Raw genomic sequence first — 20,762 nt, 5'->3', positions numbered from 1 at the left:
CCCTTGGTGGCTAGGTGGGTAGTCGTCCACCTGTAAGTGCCTCCTGAGCTACTACTACTCCTCGCTCCCTTCTCCAGGTTCTTTTGATTTTCGACTAACTGTGCAAGCTTCATGGCCTCCCCTAGGTCCCTGAGCATCAGGACCTTCACCACTGCTCGCACCTCAGCCTTTAACCCCTTCATAAAATTTCCCACCAGCACCGTCTCGGACAAGCGCTCCACCCTGCTGGCCAAATGCTCAAACCTCTCTCAATAGTCTGCCACAGACCCCTCCTGTACTAAGGCAAAGAACTGCTCGTAGAAGTCTCCTCCCCGATCGGTTTGGAAACGCTCTAACAAACTATCCTTGAATTCTCCCCAGCTCCGGATAGGTCTCCTCTGATCTCTCCACTGGTACCAAGAGAGTGCTTTCCCTTCCAGACACAAACCTGCTGCCGATAACTTTTCCTCCTCCGTCAACCCGTTAACAGCAAAATACCTCTCCACTTTGTAGATCCACCCATAGGCATCCTCCCCTTCAAAAATGGGCATTTTCAATTTCCTTACCTTCTGATCCACGCCATTCCCCCTTAAACCTCCATAGTTTCCCCTCTCCCATGTGCCTGGACCCCCCCATGTCTCCCGATCTTCCCTTGCTCTGCCCTGTCCCAAACCCCCTTCAAAATCCCCTCTCCGATCTTCAAACACCGCTTCCCGGCGCCCATGATAACCCTCCCGATGCTCCCAACCAACACCTCTTGGTTCCACGCCTCCGTAGCCTTGCCTTTCCCCATATCTTCCTCCTCTCTCCTCCCTCTGGAAAGGCTCCAAATGAGGCCTTCCCCTACTTCCTTCCACGATTTCCACCTCCTCTTCCTCCCGATGGATTTCAGAGTAGGTACTCTTCGCCGCTGGCCCTTTTGCATCAGATGCCGCCGATTGGGTTTGAAACTCCAACATCTTCTTCACCATTTCTCGTAGATCGGCCACTTGCCCCTCCATGGAAGACATTTGTTCCTCCACGGTCTCCTTGATTTGATTTATTTCCCCTTCAATTCGCTCCTCCAAAGCGTCCACCTTAGCCGCCATCTCTTACGGCTTGAAAATTTGGTGACGAACTCTAGATCTAAAAAAAAATTCAGCAATTTCCTCTTCGCCGGCACAAATTTCAGCAGCCGAAATTTGTCAAAAACAGCCCACGATTGATCCCAAGGCTTGCTCTGATACCAATTTGATAGGAAATACTCGATTTCAAGTATTTCCTAACCACTTTCGACGCAAGAAACAGTGAGAACCTGCTGTCCACAGCAGGAATTGGCACAAAACAGTGGAAAAAATAGCAAATCTGAGAGAAATAGTGGAGAAAAAGCTTGTATTTTACTAGTAGATGCAAGAAAAATAGCAAAGATACAAGGATCCTCTATTCGAGAGGAGGATCGCACTCTCCCAATCTCTAGAATTCGATCTAGAGCCTAGCCACCAAAGAAGAACAAGAAAAACTTCAAGCAAATTCAACATAGCCCTCATCTATCCTTTTCTCCCTACTTAATGCATACAATTCAAAAATAACATAAAATGACTTAATTGCCCTTGCTTCCACTCCTTTTGGCTCCAAGATTCAATTTGAAAAACAAGTGAACCCCACCTATTCCTTCCCTGCTGTTTCCGCCGGCTCCCTAGCTAGTTCCGCCTGTTTTCTTCTCCCGTAAACAAATAGAGTCGGTTCTCTCTGGACCGGCTAGACCGGTCCTCTCTGGACCGGTCTAACAGATTGACAAGCTGAGAATGATAAATCCATATCTCCCAGCTTGAGGGGGAGTGTTGAAATCCAGCCGTTCCCTATGCAAAGATTTGACAGTCACAGAGAGCAATCCATGGGAAGAGCTCATGAATCATGTTGAAACACCTTCCATAGATGGGCAACTGATTTAGGAAGATTTATATTTTATTATTTGTTTCCTTATTAAAAATCTTGTATAGATCTATATATAGGTTAGAATTTATGCAATGAAATAAGCTTTTCCCTCATAAATCTCTAGTTTTAACAGACTCCATAGGAGATAAGGAAGGGGAGAGAGCAGTTCATCATAACGATGATTGAAATGAAAACCCCCTTAGTGATGACAGTGTTGATGACTTCTGAGTTGTTACGTCATTGCTATTTATTTTTGAATTACATGTTAATGAACAGGATATTGGGATTTGGGAAAGATAGAATTTTGAGTTGAACTATATAATATATATAAAGCACTATCTTCAAATGTAATAAATAAGCTTAAGTATCACGGTTCAACCATATATAAGTGCATGGATAATAATTAAACAAGAGGAAGTAATTATTTCCTTTTTTTGAAATGCTTTTCATCAAAAAATAGACAATTAGGATTTGCAGTTTCAATACGATTCCAAAAAACTAGACCATGTTGACAAATGTTTAAAATATCTGCCAAATCCAAAATCATCCATCAAAAACTTTAGATGTATTTGACAGATGATCGCATAATTTTAAAATTGCATGAAATTACATATGCCACAAAATATAAAAGTTTTGAATAAGATAGGTGATCTTCATCCTAAATAGTTTAAGCTATAGCTAAGAAATATAAATGGAAGAAATGGTTGCAAACAAGTATTACATATAAATACACACACGTGAATACACACACAATGCTCTAATCCAATTGATTGGAAAATCATCATAAGAACTTTTAAATACTGATTACTATCTATTTTTCATAGGGTAGATCAAGATCAATAGTGATGATAAATGGCTTTTACTACCTAATCAATTCATGATTCCTTTCCAACTATATAATATATGTAAAGCACTATCTTCAAAAGTAATAAATAATCTAAGTATCATGATTCAACCAATATATAAGTGCATGGATAATGATTAACAAGAGAAAGTAATTACTTGCATCCATAAAATACTTGTCATCCAAATATAAACAATTAGGATAAGCATTTTCAATAAGCTTCCAAGAAATTGGACCATCATATTGTAACCAACCAAGCTCAACCATCAAGATATTATCTGTTTTACTCTAGTGAATTCACGATTTTGTCCCATAGGTGTAAATTCCCAAGGAATCACTCATCATGAGAGTGCTCACATATGACCACACTTAGCTTTAGAGCTTTTAATGAAAATCCAACTGGTACACCAAAAGGTGCTTTGATGTTTAAGAGTTCACATTCATTCAAATTAAGGGGCTTCACATGTAATAAAGATAACATGTATTTTATGCTTTTGTTGATATTACCTTGATATATCAGTCCCTTTTCATGAAGTCTAACAAAAGCCTCAATTACAGCCCCTGCATCCATTTCAAATTCACAAAGCTCTATTAGAATTAAATACCTGTAAAATTATGAATAATGTGGAATAGTATGGTTAAAAGAAAAAAAATGAAGAAAATATAAGCATGCAAGCAAAATAGACAACTTGATAGAACAAATCTAACAATGGCAATGGCACGATCCAGCATGCATGGCATGACTCTATCTTGTTAACACTAACATGGCACTTAAACTTTGATCTAGGTTTATTAAAAAGGTAAAAGAGGTGCAGAAGAAGTAAAGTGGAATGACGGCAGTACAATAAAATTACTAAGGTAGGTAAAGAGATGCATAACCAAACTGCTTTGCTTCCATATCTCCTCTTTAATGCTTCATTAAGAAAAATTGTAAATATGGAGTAAATTCGTAAAATAATAATACATTGGTTGCACAAATAAGTAATAAATATCCGAGTTTCTTACTACTTAGCTGCTCATCAAGTGTAAAATGTTCCCTAGTCCAATCACAAGATGCGCCCAATCTTCTAATTTGTTTTGTAATTGTTCCGCCATACCTGAGAGCAATTAGCACTAGAACTGGATAATAATAGTAAAAATTTGTACTAAGAAAATACTTATACTAAAAAACAGCTAAAAAAAGGATCGTACAATAAGAACAAGAAAATTTCACAACATGAAATGTTTTTAAAAGAGAATAAAACAGACTTTGTTTAAAAGATGTTATCCAGCATGACATTTTCTTGAAAAACAATAAAAAAGTCTTCTTAGAAAAATGTTACCAAACTGAAAAAGAGAAATCATACTTCCTATGGGTACCAAGTTCTCACACAACACAGAAAAGCAACCTTAACTACACCTAAAAGGGCCAGATATGGAACAAACCCCTCCGAGTTCTGATTCATGTCTCAGATGACCAATTGGAGAATTGAAATTTCTGACTTGCTTCAAGGTATTTTCATCCTTGAACAAGAAAATTCCTACACTGGCTGCAATTAATTCCCTTCCTAAGTCAAGCTGTGATGCTTTATGACAGTTACCAACCCCACAGCAATTGACAGTTAAAAGACTCCTCTCCCCTAATGTGACCTTTAGTCTCTCTACAGAAGCCTTCCTGCCGCTACTACATGCTAGCTTATCGCTCCTGATAGCATGTGTTGCTTGATGCCCTCATCGATGCTTTCTCATGTGCCATTAATCTTCCTAACAACCAGCCTTCCTCTAGTAAAGGGTGTTATTGCATATCAACCATCAAAAGCCTTCACCGAGACTCCCCATTTCACTAGTTAACCTCCCAATTTAAAGCCAACAATGACATTTTTATGGCGCCGTCACTATCATTCCTCATCTAATTTCAATGGATGGATAGTGTTCTTCATATTTGAATAGATCCAAAGGGAACAACTCTCTACATTCCCAACGGAAAGTGCGCACTTTTAGAAGCCTAACATGCAACATGTTTGTTGCGAGTACACATCACATGAAAGTGCCTACATAGCTTTTCAAAAAAAGTTGAGCATTCTAAAAACATGCATGACCCAAGCTATGCTAACACCAACAAAAGGGATGTACATAACTAAGGCTAGACAGCTTATAATCTCACCACCACCACCAACATCACTATTATCGTCATGATAAGCTTTATGAATCTTTATTCTCCTTATAATATTTATTTCTATTCATATTTTTAGCTGCTAAAAATCTCCACGTAGCATCTCATTTTAATATTAGTAATATGCATCTTCCTAATTTTTTTTATAGGTTCTAGATGAAAATATTGACTTATGACACTTTCAAAGTTCTATATAGTTTCAAATAAGGCATGATAGCTAGTGATACTAACCTAACCAAAACTAGCATCAATATGAACCTAGAATGTGTAAATACAAAATCAACCAATTTTTGGGCCAAGTTTACATAATAATAAAATATCATACAAGCCTTATGCTTCAACAAATTATAAAAAACATGATGGGAACATATCATATATATATATAAGCATTTGAGGGGTTAGCCCTAAGAATATGTCCACTTCAAAATGATATCAAATTTGACCAAGAATGCTAGAGGATGGATAGGTTCAGGGAGTTGAAGAGATCAAGCCTTCCACCCTTCTTTAGCGGGAACATTAACTAAGGTACCACATTTTACATGATGCAACAAGATAATGGGAAAATCACCTATTACAAAGCTCTTAGTGAGAGGAAAAAAAACAAGGCCTTCTAATGATTGTCTTATGTATTTGAGATGTTAGGTTTAGTGGCTATTTTTGGAGAAGTCATTGGAATATGAAGATTACAAACTAAAATTTCCCTTCATATATCATCCTCAAATGGATGGTCAAATGGAAGTGACTAGTAGGAGTTTAGGAGATAGGCATATCATATTTCATGCGAGACCAAGTGCCTAACTAGGATCACATACTCAAAATCAAATTTGAATATAATAACTTTGATAATTGACCAAAAACATAAGCCATTTCAAATTGAAACTATTATCAAACTAATAAAACCTCTAAACCTAGCTGAATTGACATATGAATTTAGGGGATGTTTGGTTGGTTGTAAAGTGAATGCAGTGTAAAGTAAATATTTTGAGGATGTTTGGTTGTTTGTAAACTGAATGCAGGAGAACTTTTTTTTTGGTTGTTGGGTGTATACATAGTAAAGTAAAATGAAGAAATAACTTCTCAATATACTATAGAAAAATCTCATTTTTTTCACAGATCAGAAATGAATTTAAAAGGTTTACAACAAAAAATAACATATTTACATGGACTCAAATCATGTGATGGTAAATGTCTTTCTCTCGTCTTTGTTCTATTATCGGGCTGGAACAGAGAATATCAAGCATTGATCACTTAAGCATTAAAGAAATGATTCGGACTAAACCAAGTGATGAAAATGATCCATAAATGAATGTGAAAGGAACCTCAAAGCTCCCATATGGGTGTTGAATACAGCTGACAGTTGATAGAAACAACCAAATGGGATTGACCGGATTCCCTAAAATCTTAAAATTTCCCTAAATCCTGAAATTCTCGGATTGACAATACTTGGATGAAGAAGCGTGCGTAAGGAAGAAAGATAGTTACCTTCCCAAAAAGCGAGCTACTTCCATGACTTTCAATCCGACAAGAAGGAATGTCGTCAAAGGGGCGAAAATGAACTACAAGGAGCCAGGGAAAAAGAGGCATCGATGGCCTGGAGAGTCGGACACCTAGGGTTTTTGGCGGCCTGGAGAGTCGACGGTCTGGAGGTCGGCAGCCTAGAGGGCTCGAGCATCTTGGAAAAGCACGGACGCCTGGAGATGCTCGGGATCTAGACGGGGTCGAAGGCACGAAGCACATGGAGGCCTTCCGCCTTCACCTCCGCCTCCTCTTGCTGCTCTCGGCTTGGACGCACGAAGCAGACAAGGTCAAATGAATATACTCCTCACCTCCCGCTCCCTCTATCTCCTTCTCTGTTCAAGACGCACGAGAAGCAAGAAGAACTGAATGGCTCTTTCCATCTCCCGCTCCTCTATGCTCGAAATAAGAGATCCCGCTCTACCCGTATCTCGCTCGCGAAGCGCCGAAGCCACACAGACAAGAATGAGGGGAGAAACGAAGATGTTCCTGTGGGCTTCTCCCTCTCATGCCCGTGAATTCCTTTTTCTCTTGATTTGAGTGGGTTTCTTTCAAAATAAATATCTATAGAACGTACTAAGAATTTCAATAGTGAGATACGGGGATCATTGTCCTACATACTAAGAGATTATAAGGAACTTGTAAGGGGCAGGGTAATAGAAGAAACGGTGTACATCAAATCCTAGCACCATTTGGAGTCAACTCATATGGGTTAGTCTCCTAGATAATGATGGCATGAATCAAGTGTTCAATTTGTAGCATTTGAGATCATAACATGAGCCACTAATTGTGTCATGGACTATTTTTGTTCTCTTGTTCTAGTTTCAAACTCTTTGTATAAAATATAGTTGTTCTCCTATCATGAACTATTTTGTTAACAACATTTTTCACAACCCAAAGAACTACTTGTGACCAAATAATTTATGCCAGTGACTAATGATCTCAAAGATAATTTAACAAGTGGGCGAGTGGACATTCATCCAACTATTCTTGAGTATTGGTGGAGTAGCTTCAATGACTAAACTTGAGAAGGGATAAAAATGTCATTTGCATAAGCCAATTTTTTTTTTCAAGATTTGAAGAGATGATGGAGTTTCAGACATAGGCATCATAAGAAATGCAAATTATTTGTGCCGCATCAATGTTAGTCTTTAAGTAATCTTATAGAGAGGATAAGTGGGTATTTATTGTCTATAATTTCATATAATGGAATGGAGCCTATAATTGTATAGATATAAGTTCCTGTGTTGGAGCTTTACACAGAAATTACCAATTGCCTGGCAATAACTTTAACATATTTTAAGGGGGAAAAAAGAGTCTACAGTATTTCAACATACAATAAATAGGAAAAGCAAGTACACACACCAAAAAACCAGTCTTCATGTCTTGCTCTAACATCAGGTGCATAACTCCCAATATACAAAACATCTAAGTATATGATATTATCATTCCTTATACTAATCGTATCATGCATTGCTAGAGATGCAAGATCTATTCAACCCAGTCCTATGTGTTATTTACTATGTTTTTGAGGATTTCTCAGGATATCACTAATAGGTTTAACTCCTAATATGCCATGAATAGCTTCATTTATTATCAGTAGAATACTTTGATGCAGAAAAATATTTTTTAAAGGAAAAAATGCTCTTTAGCTAGGGTAAGTCCTTGTTTAAGCATGTAGCTTAAAGGAAATTGATGAGAGTGCTCCTTGCTGATTTGATTTCTTGTCTTTTCTTTACTTCTTCCATATTGTCATCCTTCCAACCTTCTATGTTCTCTTTGTATTTATTTCTATATTTCAAGATAGTCTGGATCAGTAAAACGGTTGCAAACTCTTCCATGGCATAAAATCTATTTTAGAAATAACTCCAAGGATTTGTGGCACATCTACTGTTTTCTATGCTTTCAGGGTTAGAATTTCTTCAACCATTCAATCTAATAAATTTGTTGCTGAACTTATTTGCATGTATTGTATATTGTTAAATGTTTTACCTATATTTGCTTCTATACTTGCTGCATAAAGGATCTCCAGTTAGCATCTTCATAAAAAGTACCCTAAAAAGTTAAGTTCATAATATATTTGCATGTTTGTTTTGCATAAAATATAATCTTTTGGTTCTGACTGATCTCAATAGTGACGTATATCACTAACCCTTCCTTCCAAAGAAGTTTAAAATAGTTCTATCTCCCTATCTTATGTGTGAATCTTTTGATGTCCAGTCTAGATACACAAAATAGTTGATATTGTTTTCTAGAACTTGCCTTTAATAGGTGCTACTAATAGAATTTTCAAATACAATCATATCACACACTATCGATTCTAATTTTACCACACATCTATCATAACAATTTAATTTGTCACACCAAATTCTCGATAAAATCTTTATTGTACAACACTTTTCCTAAACAATAAATTTAGCATTATCAATGTTTTACATTACTATCAAGTCTCCATGATAACCTCTTATCATGTAACAATCTTGAGGTATACAATACTTTTAACCACCCAGCTATAGTTCTACAAGTTAAGCCCATCTATATCCTCGTTATTTGATATGATATAGCCAAGTATCAACATATCATTCCTATGTAAAATTTGATCATAAAACATTACTGGATGGTTTTTATCTAGTTCTAAATTGCTTATACTCGTCTCCTCAAGTGGAAGGAAATTTTCCCTTTAAGCGGAAGTCCGTTTGTCTATCACAACCTATACAAGTATAGCCTAACTTCGTGACACTGGATTCTAAATATTAAGTATCAGGACTTTGCTGCCAGAAACAAGAAAAATAATCCAATATTAATCTTCTTAACTAAGATGTTCATGCTGATGATGAAATTTATGGTTCTGTTGTCTAGGAGAAGCAAATCATTACCTTTGGAGCATTGATGCGGTCTATCTGATCGTATCTTTGAACATGCAAATCAATTTTGTCAGGTAAAGTTGTGAAAAATAGGAGGATACTCCCGTGTGGACTTAATCTAAAGCTTCTTAAATAAGATAGTTTACGTTAAAGACTGAATCTGTACCCTCTGTGAGTTTGTTAATCCGCTTAGGCCTGACTGTTTATAAAAGTTATATCCAACTCTGCAAGTCAGCATCAATATTAAGCCTAAGTTTATATCCTCCCCAGGATTAAAATTTGAGCATACAATTCAAATTTGCCATGTAAAGATTAATAAATAAGAAGATATATCTCAGGACTGCTGCTAAGTTTTCATAAATGAACAAGCTTACATTTAAGCCAAATCTGCACTCTCTCAAAGCCTGATGGCCTTTGCTGAGTTTGTGAATCTACCTAAACCTGATTATATAATATTATGTCCAACTATGTATCAATAGTAGGAAAAAGTTTCTATTCCGTCCGGGCTCAGAAATTGAAAAGAATATCAATTGAAAGCTCCCTAATCTAACTAAAGCGAATTCAGAGTATGTCATCAAAGAAAAATAGTTTCCTACTGACAAAATATTGAAAGATTCAAAAGAGACACATTTAGCATTATCACTTTCAAATGGATATCATTTTCTCCCAAAATAACAAAAACCGTTACAGCTTTCCTCTATCATCATTTTGTCATGTGTGCATTTGCATTTCCTCTTGTGGGTCGCATTCAGCTTTTTTGAAGTGCCATAACTTTCTATGCCATACCAGAGTTACTTTAAAAAAGTAATGAAATAATTATGTATCTCATCACATTGTCCTGCACAGTTTAGATTCTGCAAAATGCAACAACTTCATTTCAAAGTATGTTAATGAGGATGATCAATCAGAGTTTGCCCACTGCAGCACAAATCACAATCTCGATGAAAGCATGCATCTAATGTGCACCGCAAATAACAGTGAAAGGACCGCAAATAACAGTGAAAGGAAAAAACGAAGCTGCTTGACAAATACTACACAATAATAAGATGTTCAAATTGGAAGTCTCCTGAAATACAACTTGTAAGGATGTGCTTCAAACTCGGAGCTCTGAAGCCAGCTGGAATCATATCAACATTCTCAAAATAACAAAAGATTAATCGCTGCTAAAACTAAACAGAAAAAAGTAAAATACATACTTCTCCTTCCATTCCCAAACTTTGTTGATGAACTCTTCCCGACTCATATCTGTCCTGTTTAAGCCTTCAGATGCAAGCATTCTTTCCACTACCAACTGAAAGATCACATCAAGAAAACATTGTGAGAAAAGAAGATAAATATGAAAATAAGAAAGAAGAAAACCCAATGACCTAGTATGACAGAATAAATGCAGCAAAGCATACAAACTCCAGAATGATATTCCAATTACAATGGTAACGTTAAAGCAGGGAAGAGTGGGGAAAAAAAATCTAAGCAAAAGTCAATTAAGAATGTTAGCACGCTTAACCCAAAGGTTAAATTTCAACATGGAAAACTAAAAGGTGACCTGAGTTGCAATACCAGCATGATCAGTTCCTGGAAGCCAAAGTGTGGCCCTGCCCTTCATGCGGAAGTATCGAATCATGATATCCTGTTCACATAGGACGGACTAGAAAATAAGATAAGAAACTGTGACCGTATACTCCAAAAACAGGACAAAAAGGCATATGAACAGCATTTTATAAACCAAAGGACAAATCTAAGGAAAATTTTGAAATACATCAAAACAAAGCCTTAAGAACAGCCAATGTAATCGAACATACAGGACATTGTAGATTAGGCTGCATCCCTAATAACTCCATAACATTAGTCCGTTAAAAAAGCACACGCATGAAATGTTTAACAAAGACCAGGCAATACCAGATAACTTTATGGCTCCAAATATAAATGAAAATATTTAAGTATAATCCTAGTTCTCCCAACTACAAGAAGGCAAAACTTCATCCGTTGAAAGAAAATGTAATGTTGGTTTTAACTTTTATTTTTTTAATTAAATAGTCACGTATTGTGCTAAAGATAAAATATTAGCCAAATTACAGCATTGCCAACAACCTGGTTCCATGCATGTGGCAATAACCAATTGCTTGTTTTCAGGAGCTAGGGGAAAGTTAATTACCAACAAATTACAATTAATTCAAACAACATAACTTCTTAATTGCTTATAAACAATTACAACATCTAAAACTCATCCTAAAAGATAATTATTGCGAATTTAATTGTTGAAGCCCACGTGCCAAGTATGAATGGTCGTGGAACCTAAAGAGGTTCAAGTCAATGCCCCTCACAGTGGCAATAGTCCAGGCAGGTTACGACACATCTCAGAAGACATTCCAGTACACCTTGGTCCAATGCTTCCACCTATACAACATTAGCCAAAACCTAGTCAACAAGTCAAAATTGGTTTAAAGGATCAAGCAATTCAAATCATGCCAAGATACACCTATTAAGTCAAACACATCAATATGGATTCAAAAATAACCTAGTTGGACCCAAAATTAGCCAACACCCTAGCTACTCTGAACACAACCAATGCCTGCCTTGGTAGGAAACCTTTCATGCAGTAATGCTTACCACGAGTGAATATGATGAATAAACAAAATAATAACAAAGAAAACAAGCATCACTAAAAGACATCAAGAAGTATGCGATTTAACTAATATAAGCTTAAGTCTATTGGACAATAGAAAAATTGATCAATTATAAAGAAGTCATACAGGTGCACAATAAGAGGGGCACTAGAACATGCTCTTCCCCTAAACTAAAGTACACTTAAATCTCATAAAAAAAAATCCACAGATCCCTCAAGCCAATTAAAAAAAGAGAGAGAATAGCATAGGGGAGACGATAATAGAGAAGAGCATAGGGGAGACGATAATATATATATATATATATATATATATATGTAGTATCAAAATGTATCCATTTAAAAGTTCACTCAACGGGTACCCTCTGGCATATCTATAGAACCATCATAAAATGTTGTAACAACTGCGCTTTTGCAGCAATAAAATAGTACAACCCTCTTTGAAAAGCTAACGTAAATGAGTTTCTGCCTATCTTTTGGATTTTTTGGAGAGCCTTGAGGGATTTTACCTAGTCAATAAGCAAGGGTTTATCTAGATTGAGATGATCAAGATCTCCCACGAACCGAAACACCCATGATTAATTATATCTTGACTTAATAGTAGAGAATACTCTCAATTAAATGCATCACATACGCTCTAAGTTAGAAATTAATATTAGCAATTTAGCATTGAGTTGGTAGAGGCGAATTTGAGAACAATCCAATCAAGATTCCATAATTCCAATATCTTGAGTCAATTTGATGGACCAAGCCTAATATATAGTTAGAGTGCAATACGATGTAACTTCCAAAAAATCTGATTAAGGATCCATTGTTTTTTACTTGTGTTTGATAACCAATCAAGACCCATTCTCAAGCACTACATAGTGCAGCCACCATGGTATAACCATATTTCCTTGTTTATTCCTTAGCCATGGTCAGGAGGCCTCAGAAGGACTCTTGGCAAGCCAAGTATAAAAACCTTAAGGTAACATTCAATTTACAATTTCATCATTAACAAAGGCAGTTGGTGAAGTGCAATTGCTTAAGGGAAATCAAGTCCATCCCTTCAAAGATGAGGAGAATCAATCACATTATAAGGGGCAAAGCTTCCAGTATCACCTTAACTTCTCAACACCTCCATCACCCGCATCAACACCACTGATGAGAGCTCAGGATGGGTGGTACATCCTTGGGTATTGTAAGCCTAAAGCCTACAGAAGTTGATGTAAGCCCATAGCATCAAAACCTGCTATAAAAGAGGAGCAATCGAAATACATCTATAGATGGAGCGCATTCTCCATTAGCTGTTTTGTGTTTATTCAAAAAACAAGGAAGCCTTTTTATAAGGAGCAGGGCAAGGGTCCTCAAGTGGGTTGGCAAAATGGCGAAAGATCCAAAGAATAATTATCAAGCTCACTATCTTCAAACATACTCTAACAAAGACCCCCAAAAAAACAGAAGCTTAGATATTCATGGTGGTACAACTTTGCAGCTTTGGAGTTGCTTTATTTTGCCTCCATTTTCTATGGCCTATTCAAGGATTCTTCGACCTTATATGCATGCTTGGCCTCAATCGCTTCCTCAAAATCATTGATGCCAACTCCAATCATTATTTTGGCATCACATATTGAGATGCCCCAATGAGCTCATCACATAACTAGTATCGCTCCTCATGTAGCACACACCAATTTTCTATGCAAGTTTGGATTGTTCTCCTTTGTGCTTTTTGAGATCCACAAAGTTTGACTCATCCTTTCAGCCTTTGAATGACATCGTACAAGCAACACAAGGTAAGACATGCAAAGAGATTTTATTTCATTAGGTAGAATAACATCAAGCGAGAAAAAGTTCATTAGCATCAACATTGGTAAAATGAACATCCCTCCATTATTTAAAAAAACTTTGGCCAAGATGGTTGCATCCTTTGACAAAAATGTTGCCTCTTAGCTTTTAAAGGTTATATTGGCTTGGAAGCATCATACAATAGGGGTAGGTGTTCAAATCTAGTTGGTAAAACAGCCTCTCACAATATCCTTCCACTCCAAGTTAGTAGCATTTTTAAGTTGTCGAATCATCTTCTTAGTTTTGCAAGAAAGTGTGAGCCACTCACTGACCTCTGTAGTAGTCGTTGTTTCTATCCCAACCCTTAGGGAATTAAGGAGTCAATTACCATTTTTATGGCTTGCTTTGTTTTATAGATCAAGAACTTGTGAAAGAGTTAAATGTGTCTAGATTTAAATTTTTTTCTCCCTCCAATCCTAAAAGATGTAAAAACATTCCATCAAGTAGGTCCTTGAGCACAAACTGCATCCACAGTTGAGATCAAATCATACAACATTTTCAAAATTACTCGGCCACCCCTACCACTTTTTTTACGAAAAGTGTGTATAGTCAATTTATCTCCATAGAGATAAGAGGATAAAAGCCATCACCTGATAAAGAGGGCACCTAATCCCAATCCTTTTAAGAGTTGTTCAATGCCACAAAAGTGGGACATGATTTACTAATTTGCATAGTGTTCTCTGAGACTCAATGATCCCTACTCATGCTTCATTGAAATATTTGACACATCCATCTACATATAGCCTTAGGGAAAGCATCCATCCGCATATAGCCTTAGAGCTACCTTCATGATATAAATTACAATGTCTTTAGGGTTATTTGCCTATAGGGTGAGTTCTTATGACCGACCATTGGAACTTCCTATCATCGAGAGGTTGAAAGTCACATTCATGAACTTCCCTAACAATGCAATAGGAAGACACATGCTTACCCATATCCGAGCTTCCCATATATTCAACGTTGTAAGTCCCAATCTCATGGCATCTCTAAGAAAAGAATTATAAGCCATAGCTCTCGTTCGAGCTTAAATCAAGCATCCACAGTATCACTAACCTAGTCAAGCATTTTCAAGTAGGTTCGTATCCACCCAAGTCCCACAACCCCTTTAGTTCAGGCCATATACATGCATGTCCCAATCCAAGACTTCTTTAATTTTAGCATTGTAAGACCTAACTTTCTAAAAGATGCTTAGTGAGTCTTCCTCCAAATGTAGATCTCACCTTCCCAACATTGGAACTCAGATGCTAGTGTAAGCCACACCCTCAAGAGAATGAAATCACTCTACCTTTCTGCTCAAATCATTTCTTTGAGTCGATCTAAATGCATCTCAAAAGTCGAGCTACTCGTGGCTCCATACTTGGAGCAACACAGAATACGATATAGTTTCCTCTACCACATTGTTTAATCATCTCAGCAACAAATGGACCCTCAAGAATCACCTCAAGTCAAATGTTCGATATGGATTACAACCTCAAAAGGTGTCTCATAGCATTCACTCTATTTCTTCATCCATTTCTGTAACAATCCCAAATACTAATTGGCATCTAAAGTGCAGTCAATGTCCTTAATCAAGAGTGTTCTTTGGCACTGAGCCTAGAATGTAATAAATCATATGAGCTTGGGCACATGGAAAACCTCTAGCCTCCAAATTTAAAATAACCCCTAGCCAACTCACCTTCTATCTAAAAGATCTCTCTAGCGTAATATCCTTATTTACCTTGGAAATTTTATGTTGCTCTACATCGTTTTGCAAACTCTAAAAGAGTCGAAAGGAGATTGAAGTGAGCCAATAAACACTTTCAAAACCAACAGTTCCAAAGAAGAAAGAAAATAATAAGGAATAGCAAAATGAGAGATCCTATTAAAGATGAACATAGAAAATATATGGCATTAAAGCACATACTTCTGCCATGGGAGTAAGAAAAAAGGTCCAATGGATGTGGAATGCTAAACATGGTATGGTCTACCATTCGCTCCAGCAACATAACTTGAAAGTTTGCATTCCCTCCCCATACATAAGAAGGTTTATTTTGAATTTGTACCACTAATGTGGTTGCTTGCCCTTGATTGAATTCACTATTGGATTGTCTTAGAGTCGATAAGCATAAAAAGGCTATTTTAATGTTTGTCATTATTTAGAATATAAATCTAGCACCCAAAGCTAATAAGGTCGTACAGATTAGAAGAGACTTTGATGTTCAAAAAAATAGCCAAGTCTACAATATTCCTAACCTCAAGAGTTACAAACATTGCGTGTCCCATATGCAGCGAGCCAGTAACATTTGGAGGTGGCATGGGTATAACAAAAGGATCCCCTCCACGATCAAAAGTAGGCTTGAAATAACCTTGAGACTCCCACCTGATGTTATGAAGAGACATAGTAAGTTATTTCCGCTCAAATTCAAGGTTGCCAACAAGAATTAATAAGTACAAGACAACTTAATTTGATGTTTCATATGAAACTTTGTGCAAATTTCAAATAGCAAAAAAGGATGCCCATCAAAATTTTCTTGGGGCAAGAGATTTCAATGTCCAAGTAAACAGGTGGAACTGAAATGATGGATTGTGAAAACAACGGTTTTGTAGAAATCCCTACTATTTAAGAATAAACTTGCAATATAAATAAGTCATATTTCTGCCAATAAACTTACCTGTAGAGATGGACCCTAGATCCATTGGTCTCCACACAAACAACCCCTTATCTTGCTTATTTTTAACCCACAAACCCAAGCTAAGAAATTACATCTCTTAACAAAAGTACATTATTTACATCCTATAACCTTGTGATATTCCTCTCATACAATATGGTGTCATGAAGGTGCTTATAAGACAAATAGTGTATTAATAATAAAACTCGATCCTCATCAAAAAAAAATCATCAAAGCTTTCAAATCATGAATAATTTAAATAAATTAGTTCAGAAATATGAATTGATCACTGCACCTTCCAACATGTGAATTAAAAACATACTACTAATAAAGTTTGTTAAAGAGGCTTTTGGTGAAGAATAATGACTCAAGCTAGAGCCATAAACCTTTTGTTATGGATTCCTCATACACAACTAAATCAGTGTTTTTTTCATTCTTCTTTACATTCACTCATGATGATGAGAATTTTGAACATCAAATGAGTGCATCTATAAAACTAGTTGAACAAAGCACCACCATCTTAATTCTCCAAAGGCCAAAATTACTTGATCTATCAAACTTCTTAATCTCAAATTTCATAGCCATCAATCTTAAAATTGTGATCTGATACGAGTTTATAAGAAAGTGTGGATCAAAAGGGGATAAAAATTAGGCTAGATACATTGATTGTCAAACATATTTTTTATCCAAAAGCTTAATTCTATGGGTGAGGACCATGATCAACCACTTCATATTTCTAAACCAATATATTACTCAACCATTCAAGACTAACCTCGCTACTCTATATGCCTTAACAAAAGAATACATCATATTAGTTCATCCATCTCTTCTCAATACTAATCTTTTTTTAAACTATCTTATAACTTAACTTGAGAAGCTTAAGCGCTAACCACATTTATGATATCATCACTAATAATTATCTTAATAACAATTGCCCCTTCAATAACCCAATACAGCTCAAAATTTTCATCTTTCTCTATCCACTACTACCTAAAACTCATTATTGTAAGCATTTTCAACATAAAATAATTTAGAACCTTTCCAAATGTCTTTAAATGTTTCTCTTTCAATTAACTTTCTTTTAAATAAGTAATATTTACTTCTCTTCAACCATTGTATCCACCGATTCTCTTTTCTTCATAAAATCTCCAAATTTCATATCTCAAATTACATATTAGTTCTAAACCATGCAAACCACTACTAACTTTTCACCTCAATCAAACAAGTTTTTTTTTTTTTTTGGGTGGGGGCATACCTTACATGTGTCACCTGGCCAAGTTTACCTATTCTTCACCAAAATCTAGTTCATTTTTAGCAAGTCACTTCGGAGTAACATCCTAGCAAATTCTTGGATATTTCTCACCATAAGAAAATTAAGTTGCAGAACCAAGCACACCCTTGCACTAGAAAATTTCAAAAATAAATTCATTTCATTATTTTATCACAAGTTTTAAGTTTGATTATCAACCCAACATCAATTCTTAACCTTCTTCATCTAAACTTGAGAACATAATAACAATTTCAACCATATGGTCCATATTAACTTTCAAGTATATAAAAACACTTTTGAGAGAATTTCCAATGAAATTAACAAACTTGCAAATTACTTACACTGCAAACTATCAATCCAATGCATTGACCAAACACAAAGGGTATTCCAAAATTTTATTCATATTTCTATAACTTTGGTTGCATCAAACTGATCAAATAAATTTTATAATTTTCATTTTGTAAGAACTGTAATTTTCTATAAGTATAAGGCATGCATCATTACAGCTGCTCCATCTTGTATAAAATAAATGTAGATAGATTACCCCCTTATGACTACAAACAGCATCCACATCATATAAAAATGTTTTGTTGTGCCTTTAAAAAAAAAAATCGGTTATAAATGCAGTTAATTGTGCATATCATGAAAAGAGAGAAAATGAGTTGACTTCTTCCAAATAAATAAACTGATCCCCATGCTGAAGTCCCAAAGCTTAAGCAACATCTTCTTAAACTATAAACTTACAGATATGCTATTTCTGGTAAAATTAAATAGGTAAAAGCAAGGGCTGGCATATTTCTCCAAATATGGCTATTATGAGGCATAGAAAGTCAAATTTCCCATTTCATATTTGATTCTTGGTTAGAAGATAATTAATAGGTGATTGAATTTATCTAAGAAATGTGAACAAATCCATTTTCCAATAATAATTCCCTGCCTAATCCTAGCTAAAAAAACACCGAAGAAAAATTTATTAATCATTTGAAACTCACATTTCTCTCCAAATATTTTATTAAAAAACTTAATTTCTTATCAACCAAATAAGAAAATGAATTCTTGTTCACACAACCACCACTCATCTACCAAACAAAGTAGATGAAAACTAATCTCATTTACTAAAGAAATCTCAACAAAATTAGTTTAGCATATTCAATTCAGTTTCAGTTTCATTTCCACTCTTTCAATTCCCTCAAACCAAGCACAGCCTGAAATTATTCGGTGCAGAGATCAGACGTAGAGATACGTCTGGACATCCGCTTAAAATTTGACACGTAGAGTGCACTTTGGTTGCACTTTTTGTGCGCTTTACATGCGCTTTGGTTGTACTTTTTTGTGCGTTTTAAATGTGTTTTAGTTGCACTTTAACTGCTCTTTTGTTGCGCTTTTTTATTGTGTTTTGATTGCGCTTTGACTACGCTTTTGGTGCGCTTGGCTTAAAGTTACACGGACACATTAAATATATAAAATAAAAAATAAATCCAATTGAATATCCACATGTCCACTCCATGTGTCAACATTTTATTGGAGTCCGGATGTATCTCTACATCCGGTCTCTGAACCTAATAATTTCTCCAACCTTAGTGAGCTCCAAGGATATTGCTTCTCTGCATAAAGATTGCCCAAACATTCTTTAATATTATATCAACAACATAACAACATAACCTTGGCCTCTCTGCTCTAAAATAAACACAGGTTCTGTTAGGTTGAAAGAATTGAAGTTGATGAAATGAGAATAAAATGAAAATGGTAATAGAATCAAATTCAACCTAGTTTTCATCCACTGATTTGAGGAGAAAATTATTATAAAAAAAATTGATATTTAATTGATTAGAATCTGAATTTTTTATTGACATGAGAGGATATGTGATTTACCATAGTCTAAAATTTTTCTTCCTAAATCTCACTAAGGTTGAACGGGATTTGTCAAAAAAAATGAATTTATTCATTTTTAGACAAATTCAATTACATATTAATTACATTAGAACAAAAAATACGAAATTATAAAGTTAAATGCATTTACATTCCTTCCAACCAAACATACGTGGCCTTCGGAGCAAATAAGAAACAATTCTCCCATTCTGGCAGGGAGACATAATAAAGAAACATAGTTCCTATCGTAAGCAAGAACCAGCAATAAAATACCAGTCATATATTCGTTCCTCTGATGCAAAATCGAAAGATTTTGCAGTTTCTGGAGAGTTGAATATACCATTCCTCATAGCCGCCACTGTTCAACAAAAGCGGCGTTAAATCCAGCTCCAAGAACAGGAGGTATGAAATTAAGATGCGTGTGTAACCAAACTTGAGAAGCATTTCTTGTTCGGGCGGCTTAGATGCCAGCGGAACGATGTAATTCCTAAGCAACTGGAGCGAGTAGTAGAGAAAAACGGGCTTAATCTGTACACGGAGCGCTGAGAGAGAATGAATGGCGCAGCGACGGCCATCCGAGAGAAGCTGGTAGGAATTCCGACTGAGCAGAAAGGACACTGGCTGATAAACCCTAAAATGGGGATAAGGCGGGTCAGCTGGATATCAACAAACAAGCAACAATAGCGACGCTATGCAATAAGGCGCCAGTCCATTTCCCGGTAAATTTCATTTATTTCTTTTTTATTTAATTAAACATCATACTATTGAGAATAATACTAAATGTTTCTTTGGATTTAACTTTTCTTTATTATTTGGATATTATTATTATTATCATTAAAAAATTTAAACTTGAGCTATACTAATTACTTATAATTGAAATTAATAAATTTAGTTTTATATATATTAAAAAATTTATAAATGATGTAGACAAACATTATTATTATTTAGTTTTATAATCCCTTTATTAAAACTTAAATATACTTTAAATTTCAAGTATATTTAGATAATTTATAACATAAAATTTAAAAAAAAATTCAAATTCTGTTAAAATACAGTATTTTATCTTTATCAAATTCTTAGGTTATTATATGTTAGAGTATTGATTTGCTAAAATAATGATTGATATAATTGCGAGAAATTAAGAGGGCATTGTATTGCTTATGGGTGTGAACAAATTAAAGGAGAGAGAATATATATGAGATTAGAATGAGGTGGCTAGTCAAAGGAAGGGTAAACGGGTTTGAGCCCTGATAATAGAAAGAG

At 35.6% G+C, this 20,762-nt stretch overlaps 1 protein-coding gene across 1 annotated transcript; it reads right to left on the bottom strand.

Annotated features, from left to right (window-relative positions):
* Positions 1-3,071: 3,071 nt before the first annotated feature.
* On the bottom strand, positions 3,072-20,163 carry LOC110106946 (valine--tRNA ligase, chloroplastic/mitochondrial 2). The gene is made up of 7 exons (XM_020837047.2): positions 19,933-20,163; positions 19,773-19,857; positions 15,945-16,071; positions 10,812-10,895; positions 10,465-10,559; positions 3,743-3,834; positions 3,072-3,298 (listed from the first exon to the last, which is right to left on the bottom strand). The coding sequence occupies exons 1-7, from the start codon at positions 20,072-20,074 to the stop codon at positions 3,072-3,074; spliced, it is 852 nt and encodes a 283-aa protein (XP_020692706.1). The 5' UTR covers positions 20,075-20,163.
* Between the last annotated feature and the right edge of the window lie 599 nt (positions 20,164-20,762).

This window comes from Dendrobium catenatum, unplaced genomic scaffold, assembly GCF_001605985.2.
Source record: "Dendrobium catenatum unplaced genomic scaffold, ASM160598v2 original_scaffold_234600, whole genome shotgun sequence".
Lineage (NCBI taxonomy): Eukaryota > Viridiplantae > Streptophyta > Magnoliopsida > Asparagales > Orchidaceae > Dendrobium > Dendrobium catenatum.
The sequence above is the reverse complement of the archived record's forward strand: the minus strand, read 5'-3'. Positions and strand labels throughout refer to the sequence as shown.